General features: G+C 40.0%; 2 protein-coding genes across 6 annotated transcripts in view; both read left to right on the top strand.

The window, feature by feature from the left end:
* The window catches only part of aff4 (AF4/FMR2 family, member 4), a 32,403-nt gene extending 26,263 nt beyond the window's left edge, over positions 1-6,140 (top strand). For all 5 annotated transcript variants that reach the window (XM_053440846.1, XM_053440844.1, XM_053440842.1 and 2 more), the window contains 6 exons: positions 197-333; positions 691-762; positions 945-1,038; positions 1,199-1,242; positions 1,530-1,765; positions 2,297-6,140. In XM_053440846.1, coding sequence (XP_053296821.1) covers positions 197-333; positions 691-762; positions 945-1,038; positions 1,199-1,242; positions 1,530-1,765; positions 2,297-2,427 — 714 coding nt within the window. In that variant the 3' untranslated portion in view covers positions 2,428-6,140. The remainder of the gene's footprint in view (positions 1-196; positions 334-690; positions 763-944; positions 1,039-1,198; positions 1,243-1,529; positions 1,766-2,296) is intronic.
* Positions 6,141-11,231: 5,091 nt separating this feature from the next.
* The window catches only part of shroom1 (shroom family member 1), a 30,478-nt gene continuing 23,284 nt past the window's right edge, over positions 11,232-18,425 (top strand). Inside the window, exon 1 of the mRNA XM_053441438.1 lies at positions 11,232-11,442. The gene's annotated coding sequence lies outside the window, so the exon portion shown is untranslated. The remainder of the gene's footprint in view (positions 11,443-18,425) is intronic.

Raw genomic sequence — 18,425 nt, 5'->3', positions numbered from 1 at the left:
TGAATTATGCGTTACTTTATGTAATCCACACACATCAGTTATGTAACATACAGGACCATAACCATGTCAGTGTCTCTATCACTGAAACAGAGTAAAAAGGGAAAATGCAATATTGGACTTGTACACGCTCTCTAATTCAAGATAAAACAGTAACGATGGTTTCAGCTTTATGATGTCCCTGATTCCTCGTTTACAGTTGGATCGTTTCGAGAAGGCAGTTTACTACCTGGACGCTGTGGTGTCTTTCGTTGAATGTGGTAACGCTTTGGAGAAGAGTGCCCAAGAGTCCAAGTCTCCCTTCCCTATGTATGCTGAAACTGTGGAGCTTATCAAGTAAGGACAAACCCCAATGCATACGTTCATCACTGTCACACAATTTAAAATTTAAAGGGGAAGTTCAACCGTACATATGAAAGAAAGCCGTTTAAAGCCTTTTTAAATGACTCCTGGAATTAGACTCAAGGGCCCATTAGCTGCTATTAACACTAAACAAAATGATAGTCCTTGGTTGAGTTATGATGTGAGTAATTTAGGCACTAGGTTCAAACAAGAAGTAAATAAAAAAGTATCTCCTGTCCTGTGTATTAAATGTACCTACTAATGAATTAAAACAAATATTTCTATACCAACTGAAAATGTTGATTCTTGTTGAAATTAAATGTTGTTGTTTTTTTTTACCTCTGCTTTCAGATACACTATGAAATTAAAAAGCTATATGGCCCCAGATGCTACTTCAGCAGACAAGAGGCTAGCTGTGCTATGGTAAGTGTGCTGACTGACATCAGGTGATGGATTTCCATTTGATGTGGTTTACGTGTTGCTTGTCTTTAAGCTGCGACTCAAAATCGTTTCTATTTAATAAAGACATATCCGACTCATGTCCGGTTGAATGCTTTCTTCTTGCAAAGCTGTAAATCAATAAATGTACTTATTTCTCTCTCCAGCTTACGATGCCAGTCCCTCCTGTACCTGCGGTTATTCAAGCTGAGGAAAGACAGTGCACTCAAATACTCCAAAACACTCACAGAGCACTTAAAGGTACATTTGTCCTCAAGAAGCTTGACTCAAGTTTTGCTTGGCAAACTCTCAGAACCACAGGAAGGCAATATGAATTCCATGAATATGGTTATCCTCTGTGAATGTGTAACCTGCTCCTTGACCGTGTACATAATGTTCTCTCCCTCATTTTGTTTGACAGAACTCTCTGAGTAACACCCAGGCTCCCTCTCCTGGAATGGGAAAGTAAGTCATGTCCTGCTTTGATGTTAAAGTGGTTTCCACACATGTGTTAAATGTTGAGGAACTGCGTCATATTAGTTCAACATTTTCGGATTTGAGAATTTCTCGCAATGGAAGAAAACACTTGAAATACTCTTTTTAAATTAGCATATTTGCTGATACCTGTCGACCTGCTTAAATTGTCTTGTTATGAAGAACAACAGGAAGTTGCTGAGTCATACAGTGCGGCAATGGTTTTCAGTTTGTGCTCAGTTTGCTTAATACCACGTTATGTCTGTGTCCTGATGCAGTAAGGCAGCAGGTATGCCCTCTCCAGTGTCTCCCAAACTGTCCCCGGGCACGGCCGGCGGCTACTCGTCAGTCAGCAGCAGTAGCAGCGCCAGCTCGTCTGTGACCATACCTCAGCGCATCCACCAGATGGCTGCCAGCTACGTTCAGGTCACCTCCAACTTCCTGTACGCCACTGAGGTCTGGGACCAGGCTGAGCAGCTTTCTAAGGAGCAGAAAGGAGAACTTAAGAAAATAGGTATTTAAATTTATATTTCTTTTGTTTTGTCATTGAAGATATGTGTGAATGGAGAAGTTGTATTAATGTTAGATGTAAAAAAATATGTATAATCTCCTGCAGTTGACATATACACTGTTGATTACTTACTGCATTCGCATTATCTAATTTGCATATTGGTGGCAGTTAGTTTTCTAGTCCTTTTTGTTACCGAACAGTGACTGGAAAAGCACAACACATCCAAATTGCACCAATTCCTGGATATAAGTCCACTGAATATGAAATGGGTGATAATGTCTATCTTGCTAAAAAGGGAAAATATAATCTAGGTTCACTGCCAAAATTTGATGGGTTCTTTCTTGGCCCGTGTCTCATCCTTCCAGCAAGTTGCGTGGAAATCCATTGGGTAGTTTTTGCGTAATCCTGCCAGGAAACAATCAAACTAAACACAACCTCCTTAGCAGAGGTAATTGTTTTAAAAAGTGAACAGATGATATGATAGTAAATATACTGAAGCTCACACTCTCTCTATTGCTGTCTCTTTTTTCCCAGACTTTTTCCTGGAGTTGGACAAGGTGATGGGTCCTCTTATCTTCAACACCAGCAGCATGACAGAACTGGTGCGTTACACACGGCAGGGCCTCCATTGGCTGCGCCTGGATGCAAAGGCTATTCCCCAGTGAGGACTCGCTCCCTGCTCGCTGCTTCCAGACACACCCACCACCTCAGCCTCTTGTGCTCAGCAGCGTGTGCTCAAAGGCACATGCATACCCTCGACAACATACATACAAACAATTATGAACTGTATGCACACACACACACACACACACACACACACACACAGTCCACCGCTGATCCTCCATGTACACACAGGTGAAGAACTTCTCAGACATATCTCCAACACTGTGTCCATTTTCTACACCAGCTTGCCAAAAACACTGAGCAATTTAGAAACATCTCACACCTTCGACGGCACCGCACAGGGAGAAGCATCAAAATCTACAACACGGGGAGAAATACGAGCTTATCGCCATACGTCATTTATCGGCATTCTTACAAAACCTTTGAAGTGTTTTTATCTCTTCGGCATGGAAGTGCTAGACAAATTATTTATTATCAATACACTAAAAATGGGGTTTTGGTTTTTAGGCTACTTTGGCTTTTAACTTTTTCTTTACTTTGTTTCACCAAAGTACCTCCCATGAACACCAAAGGTGCTTTAAAATGAAGGTTTCTCTTTATCATTTTTGTGCCTTGTATGTGAGCTACAGGAAAGCAAACGGTCACTCGTCATACCTGAATAAATTATTTTTAATTTCCCTTTTTATTTTTTGCTGTAGCCACAGTTGTCATGTTATGTATTTTTAACTTTTAACTATCAAGGGAAGCTGGCAACGTTAACGTTTTTAATCGAACCGTTTTAAGTGAAGTCCTGGTAACATATTAGTCAAGCTGCCATTTTGATTGCTCTTCCCATCAAATCCAAATGGTTAATCAGATCATGCCCACAGGTTAAAGGACTTTAGGAAGGGCTACTGCAGCAGACTAATACTTCTGACACAAACATACACAAGCGAATGAGGTGTCATTTTATATTTCAGAACCATGAATTTATTTTTGCCCCGACTGAATCCCTTTGGTCCAGTTGGCTGTAAGGAGCAACCTGGCCTCTAGGGGCTGCTAGTGGGGCTTTTAGACTCTAGGCCTTAATAAAATTGATCACTCTCTACAAAAGAGTTTCTGCTTATTTGAAGCGCAACATACAAGTATCTTCCCATGACATGTTTTTTTAACCCTCGTAGCAACTTTTGTCCACCAAGCAGTTTCCTCGAGGAACAGTCACTTCCAGTCAGTGTTATTTTTTTCTTTTTGATCCCCTTGTTTGCTCAGAGTGCATTTTCCTAAGGAACAGCAGGGAGTGTCTATAAGTATTGAAGATCGTATCCAGTTATTTATACAATGCAGTTAGTCACATCCTAGTTTCTAAAGCCTGGGAACGTGTGAACACTAATTCGGCACAAGGAAAAGAAAATGAATCGGAAATGAAATGTGCTCTTTAGAGAGGCAAACATATTAGTGATGCAGATTAGCAATGTTGCATTTATTGAACAAAGAGTTTTAAATCTACGATTATATATTTCAAATAAGAAGTATAACGGCCAAAATAGATTTTATTTATATACCAAGCAGTTTTTTTTTCTTCTGCCAGACGTCTGATGTTTCAAATGCATACGTTTAAACAGGGTTGAGCAGGGGTTATAAGATGCAATGTATTGTATATGTAATAGTCGCTATTTAAATTTTAAAGACCTTAATCATGCCTGTATTACGAGACCGTAGATGAGAAATGCCAGTTATGTTGACTTTGTTCAGCAGGTGGGGGAGACACACAACAGAGTAACTGTGAGTGCCCACTGTCCAGATAAGAACATTTCTGTTATTTAAAATTCTGGATGAATGAAGACATTTTGGTGTTTGATGGTCAGCGACACAAAGGACTGTCAGATTATATTGGATCCCACTTCCTACAGAAACATGCTGGAAATATTAAAGCCTGGACCAAGTAGTATTCTTGGAAACTATTAATGGCTGATTTTGTTTTAGGGGATTAAGGACAAGACAGTTAAAGAGTGATCGTCCTTAACTCTCTTGCACTCTTCTTCCATTTTAAAACATATTTGGTGTTTAGTTTTTTTTTTTTTTTTTTTTTAAATGGACACCTTAGTTTTCATTTCGGCAAAACAAAATCTTTAGCATCACTCTGTGGCCCAGGTTTCACCTTTTTCCATTGTTGCATTTTTGTATTCTCTTTCCTTCACCGGCTCCCTGTCCTTTATTGTTGGAGGGGATACTGTTATTTCCTCTTGTACTTGAAAAGGAGAAAGTCAGAGGAGGTATTATTTTAATCTATGCAGGATTTTTACAAAAAATTGTCTTGTTTCTGTGGATAAAAAACAAATCTTTAGGCCTGGGATTTTTATCCCCCCCCCCCACTTCTCTCTTTTGTTCCACCTCAGTGAGAAACCTGTTATACTCAAGTGTCCAATGCCTTTAGCTTTTGCAATTTTGTGTACTGGTTTAGTAAATATGTATATAGATCTGTTTTTATAACCAAACACCAATGGCTTGAGCCATTTTGTACTAAAAGCTGGAGGCCACTTTTCTCATAGGAATTCCTCTGTGGGTTTTGCCAGCCCCGTCAATGTCTTCATACACTGGTACACTTTGTAAGTACAGGTCCACGCCTCTTATAGTCAGTTGTACAAATTTAGCATTAGAATTATTTTTAACTGTTTGCTACTCACACTTATTTATTTTTCTGCCCCTTTGCTTAATAATTTTTTTTTTTTTTTCTATTTTTGCCTTTTTAAGGACTACCATTTTATGAGATAGGAAGATGTAAATGTACTGGGGTTGTTGATGAGATTTCATTGTAAGTAGTAATTAATATTAATTCTAACTTTAAAGAATCCAGGGTAAGATGAGTTTTTTTTTTTTTTGACATTCAGTAGGAAGATGTTAACACTTGCATGTTTCTATTTAAATACAAATGTATAAATTGTAAATATAACATTTCTTTAAGGGTGAATTTCTACTACAGGTTGACATTTTTATTAAATTTAAAAATCCTGTAAATACATTTTGTGAGATACTTTACGCACATGTTTTTTTTTTTTTTTCTCTGTGGGCTTTTCTGTTCTCTTCTTCCAGGTTGTTTCAGATGACATCCCAGTCTCTTAACGCTGTTTATCAATTTGATTTATCTTCCTTTTTTTTTTTTTTTCCTTACTGTGCTCATGCACCTGTCTTCTGCTTCACTGTCTCTCAGTATCACGTAACACCACATAATCATTATCGTCTCTAGATCCAAGTGCGAATATTTTGTCTTCTCTGTATTTGATATGGAGGCGTGTACTTTTCATGAAATGTATATTGTCGCTCTCACGGGACGGATGGATGGCGTGTACAGTCTGTCGTGTCTGTTTCTTCCTCACGAGAGATGTATTTACTACGTGTCCCTTTTGAACAATTGGTCCAACATGTCTTTTTGAAACAGAGGTATTTCTCTACACATCGAAACAGTTGTAGCAGTTTATACAATATGTTGTATGACGCCATTGTTTTTCTAAAAGTCCTCTCCAAGGTGAGACCTGCAGCATACACTATGTACAATAGTCAAAATTTGATTAGTTTTAAGAAAAAGTGACAATAGAGATACTATATATGATCGATGCAATATGATTAAAGGTACTCCATTGAGTTTGATCTTCAAACTTAGGTTATGTAATTTAAAAGCATTCTTGTGAAGTGAGTATTAATTGTGACTAATGAGTCTGTCCTGAATATTCTTTGTATTTTGCCGTATTGAGAATAAAATATATATGGATATGTTTAATGGAGTTGTATTTATTCAGTCTGCGGTGGCTCAAACAAGAGCCATAAAACCTTTGAAACATTATTTCTTTAACCAAGATATACTCCTATGAAAGATGTTGAAACAAAAAGGTAACATCATGAAACCTAAGTGTGTAAGAAGCACTACATTTAAATCTTTATGACTAATCAGGATGACTGACTTTCTATGGTTTTCCAAACTGTGATTAGGTTGCACATCTGTTAAGTAAGAACTTTTCATAATGTATAAAATATACATGGGCAACGTGATCTAAACATTTTGTGGATAAAGACTAAAAAAGAAAGCAACTAAGTCAGTTGCAAGCACTTCTGTCTTATTGCTTGATTTGCCTTTTTGATGCACATGTCAAAAATAAGTAAAAGTCCAAATCGATGGCCAAGTAGAGTTGCATTGATTTATAAAACAGCTTAAATAGAGAAACAGTAAATGTTCAACATGTAATTGTAAATACATGGATATCAGTTGTAGCTCAGCAAAGTGTGTGATGTACAACACAGTTGGCTGCTGTCAACCGTCCAGGCCTGTGAATAAATGTCCACCAAGTGGTCACGTGCTGCTATTGTCCCTGCTGTCATCCCGTCAGTTCGGTGGTGCTCTGTTAATCTTTCTGTGCGTGAAGCGAAGGTATTCAAAGTAGTTTACATAGCTTTGCATTGCAGAGCCTCTTAGAAATGATTAGCTGCTTTCAATCCACATTGTGCTGCCCCCAGAACATTAACTCTTCAGAGGACTTTGTTTCATTGTCACGTTGCTTTTCCACATTTTATTCAGAGTTTGTCCTTTATTAGGTTTTTATTTGTGATTATCATGATTACCATTTCTTTAGTGACAGTTTCAATTTCTAATCAAAGAGCTAACTTCTACTACATGTCAGTTAAGTACAACTTATACTCAAATACTCTTCATTTCAGAGAGAAATACTACACTTATAAAAAAGTGTTCAACTTTAGAATACTTTTTAACAAGATCTCAAACAAACAATACTGTATGATCAACTTATTAAATACAAAGCATTGGTTTAAATTAAACAACTCAGTGAAACATGAAGTTGTTAAATTTAGCTCCACCTTGAACAAAATAAAACATTACCACATAGATAATGATAAACCAAGAGGACTTTTACTTGTAATGGAGTATACTTTTAAGGTTGGTATTTCTATTATCTCAAAGTAGGGAGATGTGACTGCATTTACTCGAGTACTGTATCCTAAGTATCATTTGGAGGTACTTGTACTTTACATATTTTCTTTTCATGCCACAATAATACTTCTCAACATTTCAGTTGGAAATAGTATTTGTTTGACTCTTTTATATACATTTTAGGAGTGTTGTGCAAGTTCACACCTCTCATGAACAAGTTCAAAGTTCAGTTCATACAAGTAAACATGAATAGTTCACGTTCATAGTTCAGTTCATTTCAAAGTTTTAAGGTGGAAAGTGAGAATGAAATACTTAACTTGTTAAAGAAAACCTTATCCATCACTACCCCTTGCCTTTACTGTCGGAATGTTTATCAGACAGTGTGTAAAAATCCCTCAGATAATAATAAGGTGCATCGGATCTCGGATGTAGTTGCTGAGTCTGCGTCTCTGCTTTCTCTTGCCATCTGTATATGAGACCGAGAGCTGTTGTGTCGCAGGTATGGCCTGCCCCTTTAAGGAAAGTTTGTAGTGTGTGACGTAGTGCACCAGGGTATTGTGGGAAAATACGCTAAAAGTGTGTGTATAATGAGAAGTGACGGAGCACCTAGAGGTGATGCGAGTGTTGCTCCTGCTGTATATCCGATAAATAAAGTGACCGCATTCCAGGTAAAGAAACATCTCCTCCTCCTTCTTCACGGAGCGGTCCGGACGGCTGGTTACCGGCCAGACAGCGAGCCAAGATAACCAGTGACAGGGGCGGCTTCTGGTACAGGCGACATAGGAGACTGATTTATCATGACGTGACACATGCAATGTAAAACAATACATTAACGTCACATCATCATCCTCTAACCCCGGGGACTCACCGGAGGTAGAAGCGCTGTGAAAAGCGCTCCGCCTCCTTTCCTCGCCCATGTTAAATACTTTGGCTGTTCGCACCGGCAGCGTAGTGCCGGGAAGAACCAGGAAGCCTGCGGCCACACACACAAGCACATAATCTCCTGTGGGGGGGTGGTGGCTACAGGCTTGCGTAAGTCAGTCATCTGTGAAGACCAGCATCATTTACCCCTCTGCGCAGAAGCCTACTGCGCAGATTCTGCGCAGAAGGCCACTGCGCACATTCTGTGCAGAAGCCCATTGCGCACATCCTGCGCAGAAGCCCAATGCGCAGGAATTGTGCGCGCAGTTATTTATTTTTATTTTTTTTAAATAATTTTTTTTTCTGTTTTTACATTTAATTAATTTAAATTAACATAGTGTAAGATGTTTTGCAATTAATAAAGAACTCCTGCCAATTTTAAGAGTAACATACTGCCAGCTTGAAAAATTGGAATGAGTGGGATTCGAACCCGGGTCGCTGTCCGAACGCTTTACCGACTAGGCCATCTCAGCTGATGGTTTCCACTCGGAACTAAGCACATGAAGTCGATGGACAAACTATCGTGTGTGTGTCGGTGTCATTTTATGCTGCTTTTGATAAACACTTCAGAGAAAATATTTTCTACTTTACTACATATATCTGACAGCCTTACTTAAAAGTTACTTTTATATTTTTGGCTTTTAGATACTGGATGAAACCAATTGTTAGAGAATAACCCAGTGGGGGGGATCTCTGATCCATGAAGCTTCCTTCTACCAAGTTGTGTGGTACGGAGCCGAGACACTGGCCAGAGAAGAAAATACTTGGAATACGTTGCTGGTTTGGTCTGCATATGTGTGCCATGAGTGATGGGTAACGTAGTGCGAAGTCTAGCTAGTTGGTTTCGGTTAGGCTAAATCGCGGACATTTTACGGGCACTGAGCAACGACATGGTGAAAGCATTCGATTTAGACAGCGTCTCTCCTGAGGAGAAAATATTGAAATGTCCCGAGGGTCAGTGAACAGGTAGGGGTGGGGCATGTGGCAGTTCTAGGCCAATGGCTGTAGGGTTTTGTGGGATGCCAGGCTCTCATTGGCTGATGAGTTGGCGTATCAAGGGTGAATGAGGAAGGGGAGTGAAGAATACAGTGGTGGATGAGAGGAGTGTCAGAGTTACGAACAAGAAGCGTGTCGTGTTCGCTGGACTTTAATAAAGTTACACATAAAGACAGAAGTTTCCTGTCGTCTATACGCGAGGACGCTACAATATGAACGTGTTCACCGTTCAAATTCATTATTTGTCATTGAGTTGCGTTCAGTTCATCGTTCTCATAAAAGTGAACGTGTTCAATGAGCGCGTTCTTTTGCGTTCGTTCATGCACAACACTGCATTTTAGCAGCTTAAGTTTAGATACTTGTGTGTAAAACGTACAAACAGTGGATACAAATTATATTTTTTTATACGATAGATGACAACAAAGTGGGTCAATTGACAGTATATTGAACCTGCCACTACTTTGTTGATTAACTTTTAATCATTTTTCATGCAACGCTGCAGCATTTTGTTAGTTGGAATAAACACGTTGGTTCTTGCTCGTTGCAACAGGCGTTTCTCAATAGTCTCTGAATCGGTCCAAACCAAACAATAAGTTGATTAATCAGCTGATTAATCCATGCTGAAAATAATCACAAGAAGCAGGTCTATACGGAGTGGTTTATCGTGATCTTTATTAAGCTTTGCTCGGCTTGGTTTTTCCTGAACATTGCTGGACATTTTAGAACCACTTGTCAACTTCACTCCTTGATCAGTGAAGCTGAATTGTAATCCAGCTGTCAGGCATTAAGTACTTTTAATGCAGTAAATATTTTAAATACTTCCTCCTGATTAAAGCTGAGTTTACTATAAAACATTTTTTGCTTGTGTAATATTTTTGAGCATGGCTAGAAAGGAGCCTCTGACCCAAGCATTTCATTGCCTGCGGCTGCTGAATGTAATTTTTTTGCACATGATAAATAAAGTCTTGAATCTTGAATTGAACTTGAACTCTTTCCTCTAATCAGTGTTGTAAATACTGTCCTTTTGCTCATGTTCTCTGTTACACGTGGCATCTATTGAACTTCTGCAAGGTTTCTACATTTGTCCCCCGAGTTCATAGTTTATTTTGTTGTTCTTTGTGACTCTTGAGGGTTAAGAACAGGAAGATGTTGAACCTTGTTCAGCCCTAAGAGACAAATTGTTATTTGTGAATATGGGCCCCACGTGAACATTCTCATTAGCACACAAGATAAATGTTGTTATTCAAAACAATGTTTAATGCTGTATCGTAAGTCTAATGTGTGCTTGGTAATACAAACACGTTTATGTGTGTTTAAATACAACTACATAGGTATATCAAATTATATCAATAACACATGAATCGCTTTCAACTAGCATGTTTACGCCTTAAGACATAAGACAGCAAACACATTAGGGCCCACAATGTTTTATTGTATTCATTTTTAAGCAATGAACAGAAATATATGCACTGCTCTAGATCTATGAAGACAAGCACAGTTATTTTAGCAAAAGAAGATTGATCCTACACTAACCGAAATCATCTTTTCTCCTCCTCTCCACTCCACTCTCTTTTCTCCTCCTACCCTCTCCACTCCACTCTCTTTTCTCCTCCTCCTCTCCTCTCCTCTCCAGTCATCTTTTTGCTTATTATAACATTTAACCTTATTGAATGACTCTTATGACTCCTGCCCTGGGCCACACACACAACATGTGATCATAGAACCAATTGTCAAATCCGCTCCTTGATCAGTGAAGCTGAATTGTACTTGAAGTGAAAAGTACTTTTACTCTTGTAAATACTTAAAATACTTCCTCCTGATTAAACATGCGTCTCTTTACTGAACAAAACGAGGTAGAGAGAGCTCCACTTCTCATCGCTCCTCCACCGCTGACTCGGGACAACCAATGGGTTGTCGTGTTCGCCCCGGAGCCGCCGCCCCCCGCCGCGTCTGATTGGCCCGCTCGCTCTGTCTGTCAGCGCTCTCCGGGGGCTAAGCTAACTGCGAGCGGAGGAAAAGGAGGGAGGAGGGAGGAGGAGGAGGAGGAGGAGAGCCAGAGGAAAGCTCATTATTCCCGCAGCGACACACGCTCACTACCTGGAGAAAGTAAAGCTACTTTCCCACGTCAGGTTTTTCTTCCCTCCGTGTTTTATCCACCGGAGAAGCGGGAGCGAGGCGACCAGAGGGGGCCCACACGTCCCGGAGAGTGTCCGAGAATCAACAGGTGGGTGAGGCTGTTAGCAACAGGTGCACCCGGTATCGCTGCGGCGGCCGCTCGGTTTCGGTTGTCATCCGTCTCCCCGGGAGGAGGAGGACGCGCACAAGATGGCTGTTAGCGTGTTGTTAACGTTAAACCACCAGTTTTTTTTAACCAGCTTCCCCGGGACTCGTGTTGGGCTGAGAAGGAAACTTTTATTCCGCCCAGATGAGCCGCTGCAGCTCGGCGTGTCTGCGGAGGAGCTGACGTTACACGGCAGAAACACTCCATTACAATACGACATCATCTGACCGCGGTGTGGCTCCCCGCCTCCTGCAGCTGGGTTGTCAATGTTTAGGTTGTTTCACAGCGACTTAAAACGGGCTTTTCGTGCAGGTAGAGCCGCACACGACCGGACGATTAATCTGTAAATGAATTGGTCGACCCCGTCAAAATGATTGGATGCAATCTTTATAGCCGAGAGATCACCTTTCAAGCTGGTATTCCCCAAATCTCTTTGTTTACGCTCATCCAAAGTTGAAATTTTATTTATTTGACCTAATTGCACTTTGGGGGTTTGAACTGTTGATCTTACAAATAAGAGCAATATTGACCAAACCGCTAATCGATCGATTGATAAATCATAGGAAGATCCATCAATAATAGTTAGTTTAAGCCCCAGGTGCAACACGTGTTATGTTTTTTTCATTTTTCTTATGGTTTAGTGCTCAAACATTTAGCTGAATTATAAATAATAAGAAAAGTAAATCCTCAAAAAATGTAGATAATCAAAAAAGTCATTCTTCTAATAAAACAAAATTTCCTTGTTTGAACTGTTGATCATTAAAAACAGGAGATTTGTGATTGATACGTTTTTAGACCAAACAACAAATCACATAACTGATCGTAACCTCCAGCCCAAGGTGTGTTCTCATCTGTTTTAGCTTTTTTACTTTCATAATTGTATTCTTTACAGTTTCTTAGGAATAGGTACTTAACGTACATGTGATTGACTGATTAGTCAATATACCGATAATCAATGGACAAGAATACAAAGCTAATCCAAGTTATTTATCTATTAAAACAGATCTCGACTGTTAGTGTCATGAAAAGCATTAAGGATGAAAACAATATTTATTTGTGGTTAGAGCGCGAGGAAACAAACTGCAGCCCAAACTTCTGTCATCACCCTCTTTAATTACCAATGTCAAACTATTTGTGTTGCACGTTGTGTCTGTTGTGTCCTTCCTTAACCTCATCTCCTCGCCTCAAACTGATACCTGGCCCTTTATTATGCACAGGAGGGCCTTTCTACCTAATGACTGGACAATGTTTTATTTAAACTGGGGACAAAAGGCACCACGGCTGTGGCAGGGTGGCTTTGGAGGAAACCAGACACTGGTGTTTTGTGCTGGGGCTGAAACTGAAGCACTCATGCGGCCCGTTGGTCAGATGGTGGGAGCTGGAGGAAGCACACTGGCCCCTCTGTGTGCTGGTGCTGGATGCCGTGCCTCAGGCCGCTGACCCCACCCGACTCCGCTGCACCCACAGAGTCTGACCTGGAGGCTGCAGCGAGACCCTTACGCAGACGTTAGTGCAGAGTAGATGTGCATGTGGGTGTCAGGCATGCATGAACTACACACACAGATGGACAAAGACAAGAGACTCGTGTGCGCAGAGGAAGGCAGAGTACCGTCTTTACACACGTGCCTTCACAAAACCCCTGCGGAATCGAAACTCTAATGTTTCATTGATTAGATAGTCATGCATGAGTGGATGTCACATTAAATACTGACACACCTTTTATCATTGTTGTATGCAGTTGGTTTATTTCTAATAGCTTGAGAAGGTGGTGACTGTTTGTGTGTGTGTGTTCTGGAAGATTAAAGAGGAAAGGAAGCCAGAAACAAAAGATGGAAGCAAATAGAAGGGCTGGGCTATAAAATAGAGAAGGTTCACAAAGCCATGGGCCATACATGTAAACTTACCCTGGTGAAACAGGATATCTTTCTCTCTGTCTTTCTCCCTCCTTCTAAAGGAACAGAAAAAGTGCACATGGTGTTGATGGAAAAAGCCATAAAAAACGGAATTAGTTTGTGTTGTGCAGTCACTCTGGACCTCTGTGATTATGCACCAACTGGATTTGGTTACCCAGGGAAATTATGGCTGATATGATCCAAATTCAACATTCGGAATCTACACTGCTGATATTTGATGTTATATCAAATTGCGTAATGCTGCTTTAATTACATCATTATCACCCTGTTTGATTTCACTCTGAACTCTACTGACGGTGTCACAGTGAGATAATTGACAAGGATGTAGCAGGAAGGGGAGAAAGGTTTAAATCAATTTACAGCTCGTCAGTTTGTGTTATTCTTACCTGTTTTGCTTTCCCTTTTATTCCTGCAACACAAGTGTGATATTGTCACAGCCTTTGTAGGGTGAGGCTTCCACTGGTGAGGCTTCCACTGGCATTGTTGTTTTTCAGGAAATAGAAATACTCCTGATCCTTTCGGAAGGAAGAAGCTAATGAAATTAATTACTCATTGTAAGGAAATGGTGAGTTCAGTGGTGATTTATTTTTTTATTTTCTAAAAAGGGTTGACTCCCGCTGGCTATAGTTTGGTATAAGGAAGGATTGCTTGTGATAATATTGATCTTAAGTATAAACTTGAGCCAGACCAATTTATTTGTTGGCCGATATGAGCCTTTGAAAGATATATTGGTATCAGCATTGGAACACAAATGTGAGAGGCTCTGCAGTTTCTGCAGATTTTCTCCACCTGACCTCCGAGAGTGCTTGTAAAGTAGCTATCGACCAAAGTCCATCAAAGTCGTTATTATCATGATTCAATAGGTTATAACAACCAATCAGGATTACATATCTTTGAGAGTATAGCGATAAGATTAGGACAGTATGTCTTTGTATTTTGGAACTTTTACATCTTGTCACTGTAACATAAAAGAACTGTAGATAGCATAGGGTTTTGGTTCTTGAGAGTGATCATGATGTCATGCTCCTCTTGAGAATAATGTCATTGGAAAAGCTGATAACAAGATGAATGCATGGTTGTGATGTGCAGGTATTCAGGTACGCTGCGCTTTCGTTGTATGACATCATTACTGGGAGGTTATTTCAAGCACTGATAAGGAGATAAGGGTGAATGATTTAATTCTCTACAACAAGAGCCCTGAGCAGGAAGAGTAAAATAATATAAATACTAAAAGGGAAAATCTGAGGGTGTAACTGGCAGAAAAGGGGAATCTAAGCTTGTTTGATAACTGGAATGGAATTTAAACAAATGAAATATTTTTATGACTTCAGACCAATCAAGGAGTGGAACGTTGTGTAGATTCTTATTTCCTGTAATTTTAATGGCGTTTAGAATGTGATGTGGCTCAGTGAGGGATATTTACATTATAGACTCAATTACCTAAGTTTAAATTACTCTACTTTACTTCACTTAAGTCAGCACCTAAAAGGAATATGGGGCATTTTTGGGCACACTTTTCCTCCTCCTCATGCATGAGATCCTGATATTATGTCGGTTGATATTCAAATCACTCTGTGTTTGAGGAACCTATCCAGAACGTTGTCCAATGCCATCCACCGGACTCAGACATTCACAGCCATACTCCATGTTTTCTCTCCCCCCACCTTTGGACTAGTTTCCTCTCTTCAGTTGTCACTTCTCAGCGGGCAGAGACAGGGCCTTTTTGTTTCCACCAGGGTTAGACCACTCACTTGTCTGCAGCTGTGAATTATTGTCGGATCCTCCTTCTTTTGTCAGAGGAACAGAAAGGGCTCTTCAGGTCCTATACAGCAGATGGATGTGAAGGAGACAAATGGCTGCCAGAGAAAATCACTGGCCGATACGAGAACCCCTGAGGGCAGGTGGGAAAGTGTGTATGGCTATGTGCGTCTGTCTGCCTTTTCTGTTTATCTAACAGAACCACACCCACACTATTGTGCGCCCCTATAGGACTCTCATTGTGACATGGCAGTGTCATGTGTCATGTGTGTATTCGTGCATGTATGTGGTGTCAGATTGTTCGTAACCTACCTGAAGTCCAGTTGAATTTGCTCTGTACATCCCCGGTTGATCAGCAGAATCATAGTGAAATCATCAGATCCATTCATCAAAAAACAAATCCTGCTCTGTAGTGATACTCCTGTTCAAAACTCCTCAGGGTGCCTTATGAGATTTACAAATTTCAGACTATTATACCTCAGCCAATAGTATTTAATTACATGAAGAGCTAACTTACAACAGAATTTTTTTTATTTATCACCTCGATTGGTTCATAAACCCTGCCTCCTCCATGTTAGTGGTGGGACATGGACCACACTAAAAACTCAGTCAAATCAAATTTTTGAGTGTGCGAGTTGTACCGCCATTATAGTCTGTGTTAGTGTTGCTGGAGGGCTGTCTCAGGTTTCCCTGATGAAGAGGTGTGGGTGAGGGCTTGTCATTGAGACTTGATATTGACTAATAAAAGAGGAATTTACATCTGTCAGACATGTCCTTTTCTCAGTGTGTGTTTGCGTCCCGAGGTAGCTGTGGCCTCGACACCTGCGGTGTGACACACATATACTTGGACTATTTTTTTTATCTGAATTACTGAAATAAAACTGCTGAAAGCCCCTACATGTTTTAACTGGTTTTAAAATCATCTTATTTTAATATTGTTGCCTTTTGACTGTTGTTTTTTACAATTGATTTATTGTTTAAATCCTTTTTCAATCATAGTGATAGTTAGTTGTATGTTTTTTATCGTTTACTAAATATGTATGGTTTTGAGACCAAGGGTTGAGTTTGCCAGACTTCATCTTGGTCTCTCAGAAGTTGCTATTGGCGTTTGTTTAGCTATTTTTGTCATTGAATAGACTTAAGTTTAATAGGTCAATGAAATAATGAAAACTGGCATTAGCTGTGGCCTTAAAGTAAGCTCTTGCCCATGTGTTTTAGATTTTGTCTGCAAATAACTAATTTAACTTGCAATCACTTTTATTCCTAATTGGACTTTGAGGCCTATAATCTAACTGACAAGAATGAGCCACAAGAAAAATCTGAAACGAACGTTTTATGTAGCCTATTCAACCAGCCGGGCTTAATTGGGCAGTGTAGGAAAGGCAAAAATAATAGTGGTAGAAAAAATTTCTGAATTGGACACAAGGGTGTATTTTATCATATCACAGGAATAGTAGGAGCAATGGTCTTCGTCAGTTATCGTACCACTTCCTCCTCAGTCCGTCACACTACATTTCTCCCTTCTAGGTTACAAAGTCCAGAGTGTGTTGCGCTGTTTTCTGGTGAAGTTTAATCTCTGTGTGATTTGTTTTACAGCCCAAAGCACCACCTTACCCCCCACCACCATCCCTTCTCCTCTAACCGCCATCCCCTGCTCTGAAGTAAGAAACCTGCTCTGCCAGCAGTAAAAAGAGCCCATTGTGACCAGGACCCCAAAATTAACCATGGTGGCAGACGCGGTGTAGGGAAACACAATAGAGATTAGAAATCACTTGACTCCTGAGCATGACAATCAGCACTATCCGGTTACTATATATGTTTCAAAAGCAAGACGATTAACAGTTAACACTGGCTGTTCCATTCAGGCAGAGGCGTCAGTATAATGGGAGATCCCCTGCAGCCCATAGTCTATTGCCTGAGGTGTAGATGGGACAATGTAATTATCAACCCATTAAAGACACATTTATTCGAATAGTTCTGCTCCGACATGTGTTCTGTCATTGAGGTGGAATGAATGGGAAATAGCGCAATCCATATCACAATTGAGCCGCAAGATAAAGAACTGCTGTATCCAGGATAGAATAATAGTTTTCTTTTTTCATTGTTACGTTATTTCATTCTAAAGCTGTTTGCAGCATAAAGCAAACTTCTCAGGGAAAAAGCGCTTACCCAGGATTACTCAGACTTATCAGCCTGGAGAAAACTGTAGGAAAAAAACACTTGATCATCTGCTTCATAATGGCCCGAGGAATGACAAAACAACCTAAATGCTAACTTGGTATCCACCTTGAACAGATTAATTAAATGTCAAAAGCTGTCAACGCTGTCATGCCAGATGCTGTGGTTTTTTTTCCCCGTCTGCAACAAGGCTGAAGGAAGTAGAAATTATAATAAAGACTTATTACTGGTGTGATTTCTAAAAAATGCAGCAGTGCCAGTTTAGTACAGTGTCTGTGAATGGAAAACCCATTGAGGAACCTGTTGAAAGCTGAGATCTTTGCACTTTAAGCTGCAGTTTTGCTTTTCTGGCGATAAGCTATCTACTAAATCAAATTTATTCTTGGTTTATTTTACAAGGAAAATTCCCCCAGTAGTCTTGGCTCTGAAATTGAGAAAGTGCGAAACAGGAGGGGAATTAATGGTTTGCCAGATGTTTGGCTTCTCTTATCAAACTTTCTCAATGTTTTATTGTGTGGCCAAAATCAAGACCTTTACTGTTTATGATTGGTAATACAAAAGCCGTATTGCATTACATGTTTATGAAGTAATAACATCTGGTCAGGGATCAACTTGAGTAAATGACATTTTGGCCAGATTTGGCCAATAAAGTCCACTTCAGCTTATATAGTGTTTATCTCATGTTTGGTGAAATCATAAACCTAGATTTTAACAGCTAGCAGTTTTTGTCTGTGCTTTGGGATTTTTCTGGAATAGATTCTGCCTCACATGGGTGAATTGTTTGCTATTTGTAGTTAAAGAACTTTATTAGCATCTGCCTTGTTGTTTTCCTGGTGCCCTAATATGTAAAGTGGGTGGCTGTAGCTCAGGAGGTAGAGAAGGCTGTTGGTTCAACTCTCGTCTCCTCCAGCCTGACGTGTCCTAGAGCAAAATACTGAGCCTTAATTGCCCCTGACGACATTGTACGAATGGTGTCTGACTAAAACAAAGTGCTGTGTATAGAAGGGCTGATGAATTTGTGAGCATAAATGCACTTTGAGTGGTTGATAAGACTAGAAAAGTGGTATAAAAAGTCTT

This window comes from Pleuronectes platessa, chromosome 15, assembly GCF_947347685.1.
Source record: "Pleuronectes platessa chromosome 15, fPlePla1.1, whole genome shotgun sequence".
Taxonomy (NCBI): Eukaryota; Metazoa; Chordata; class Actinopteri; order Pleuronectiformes; family Pleuronectidae; genus Pleuronectes; species Pleuronectes platessa.
Note: the sequence above shows the minus strand (reverse complement) of the source record. Positions and strands in the feature narration are given on the sequence as shown.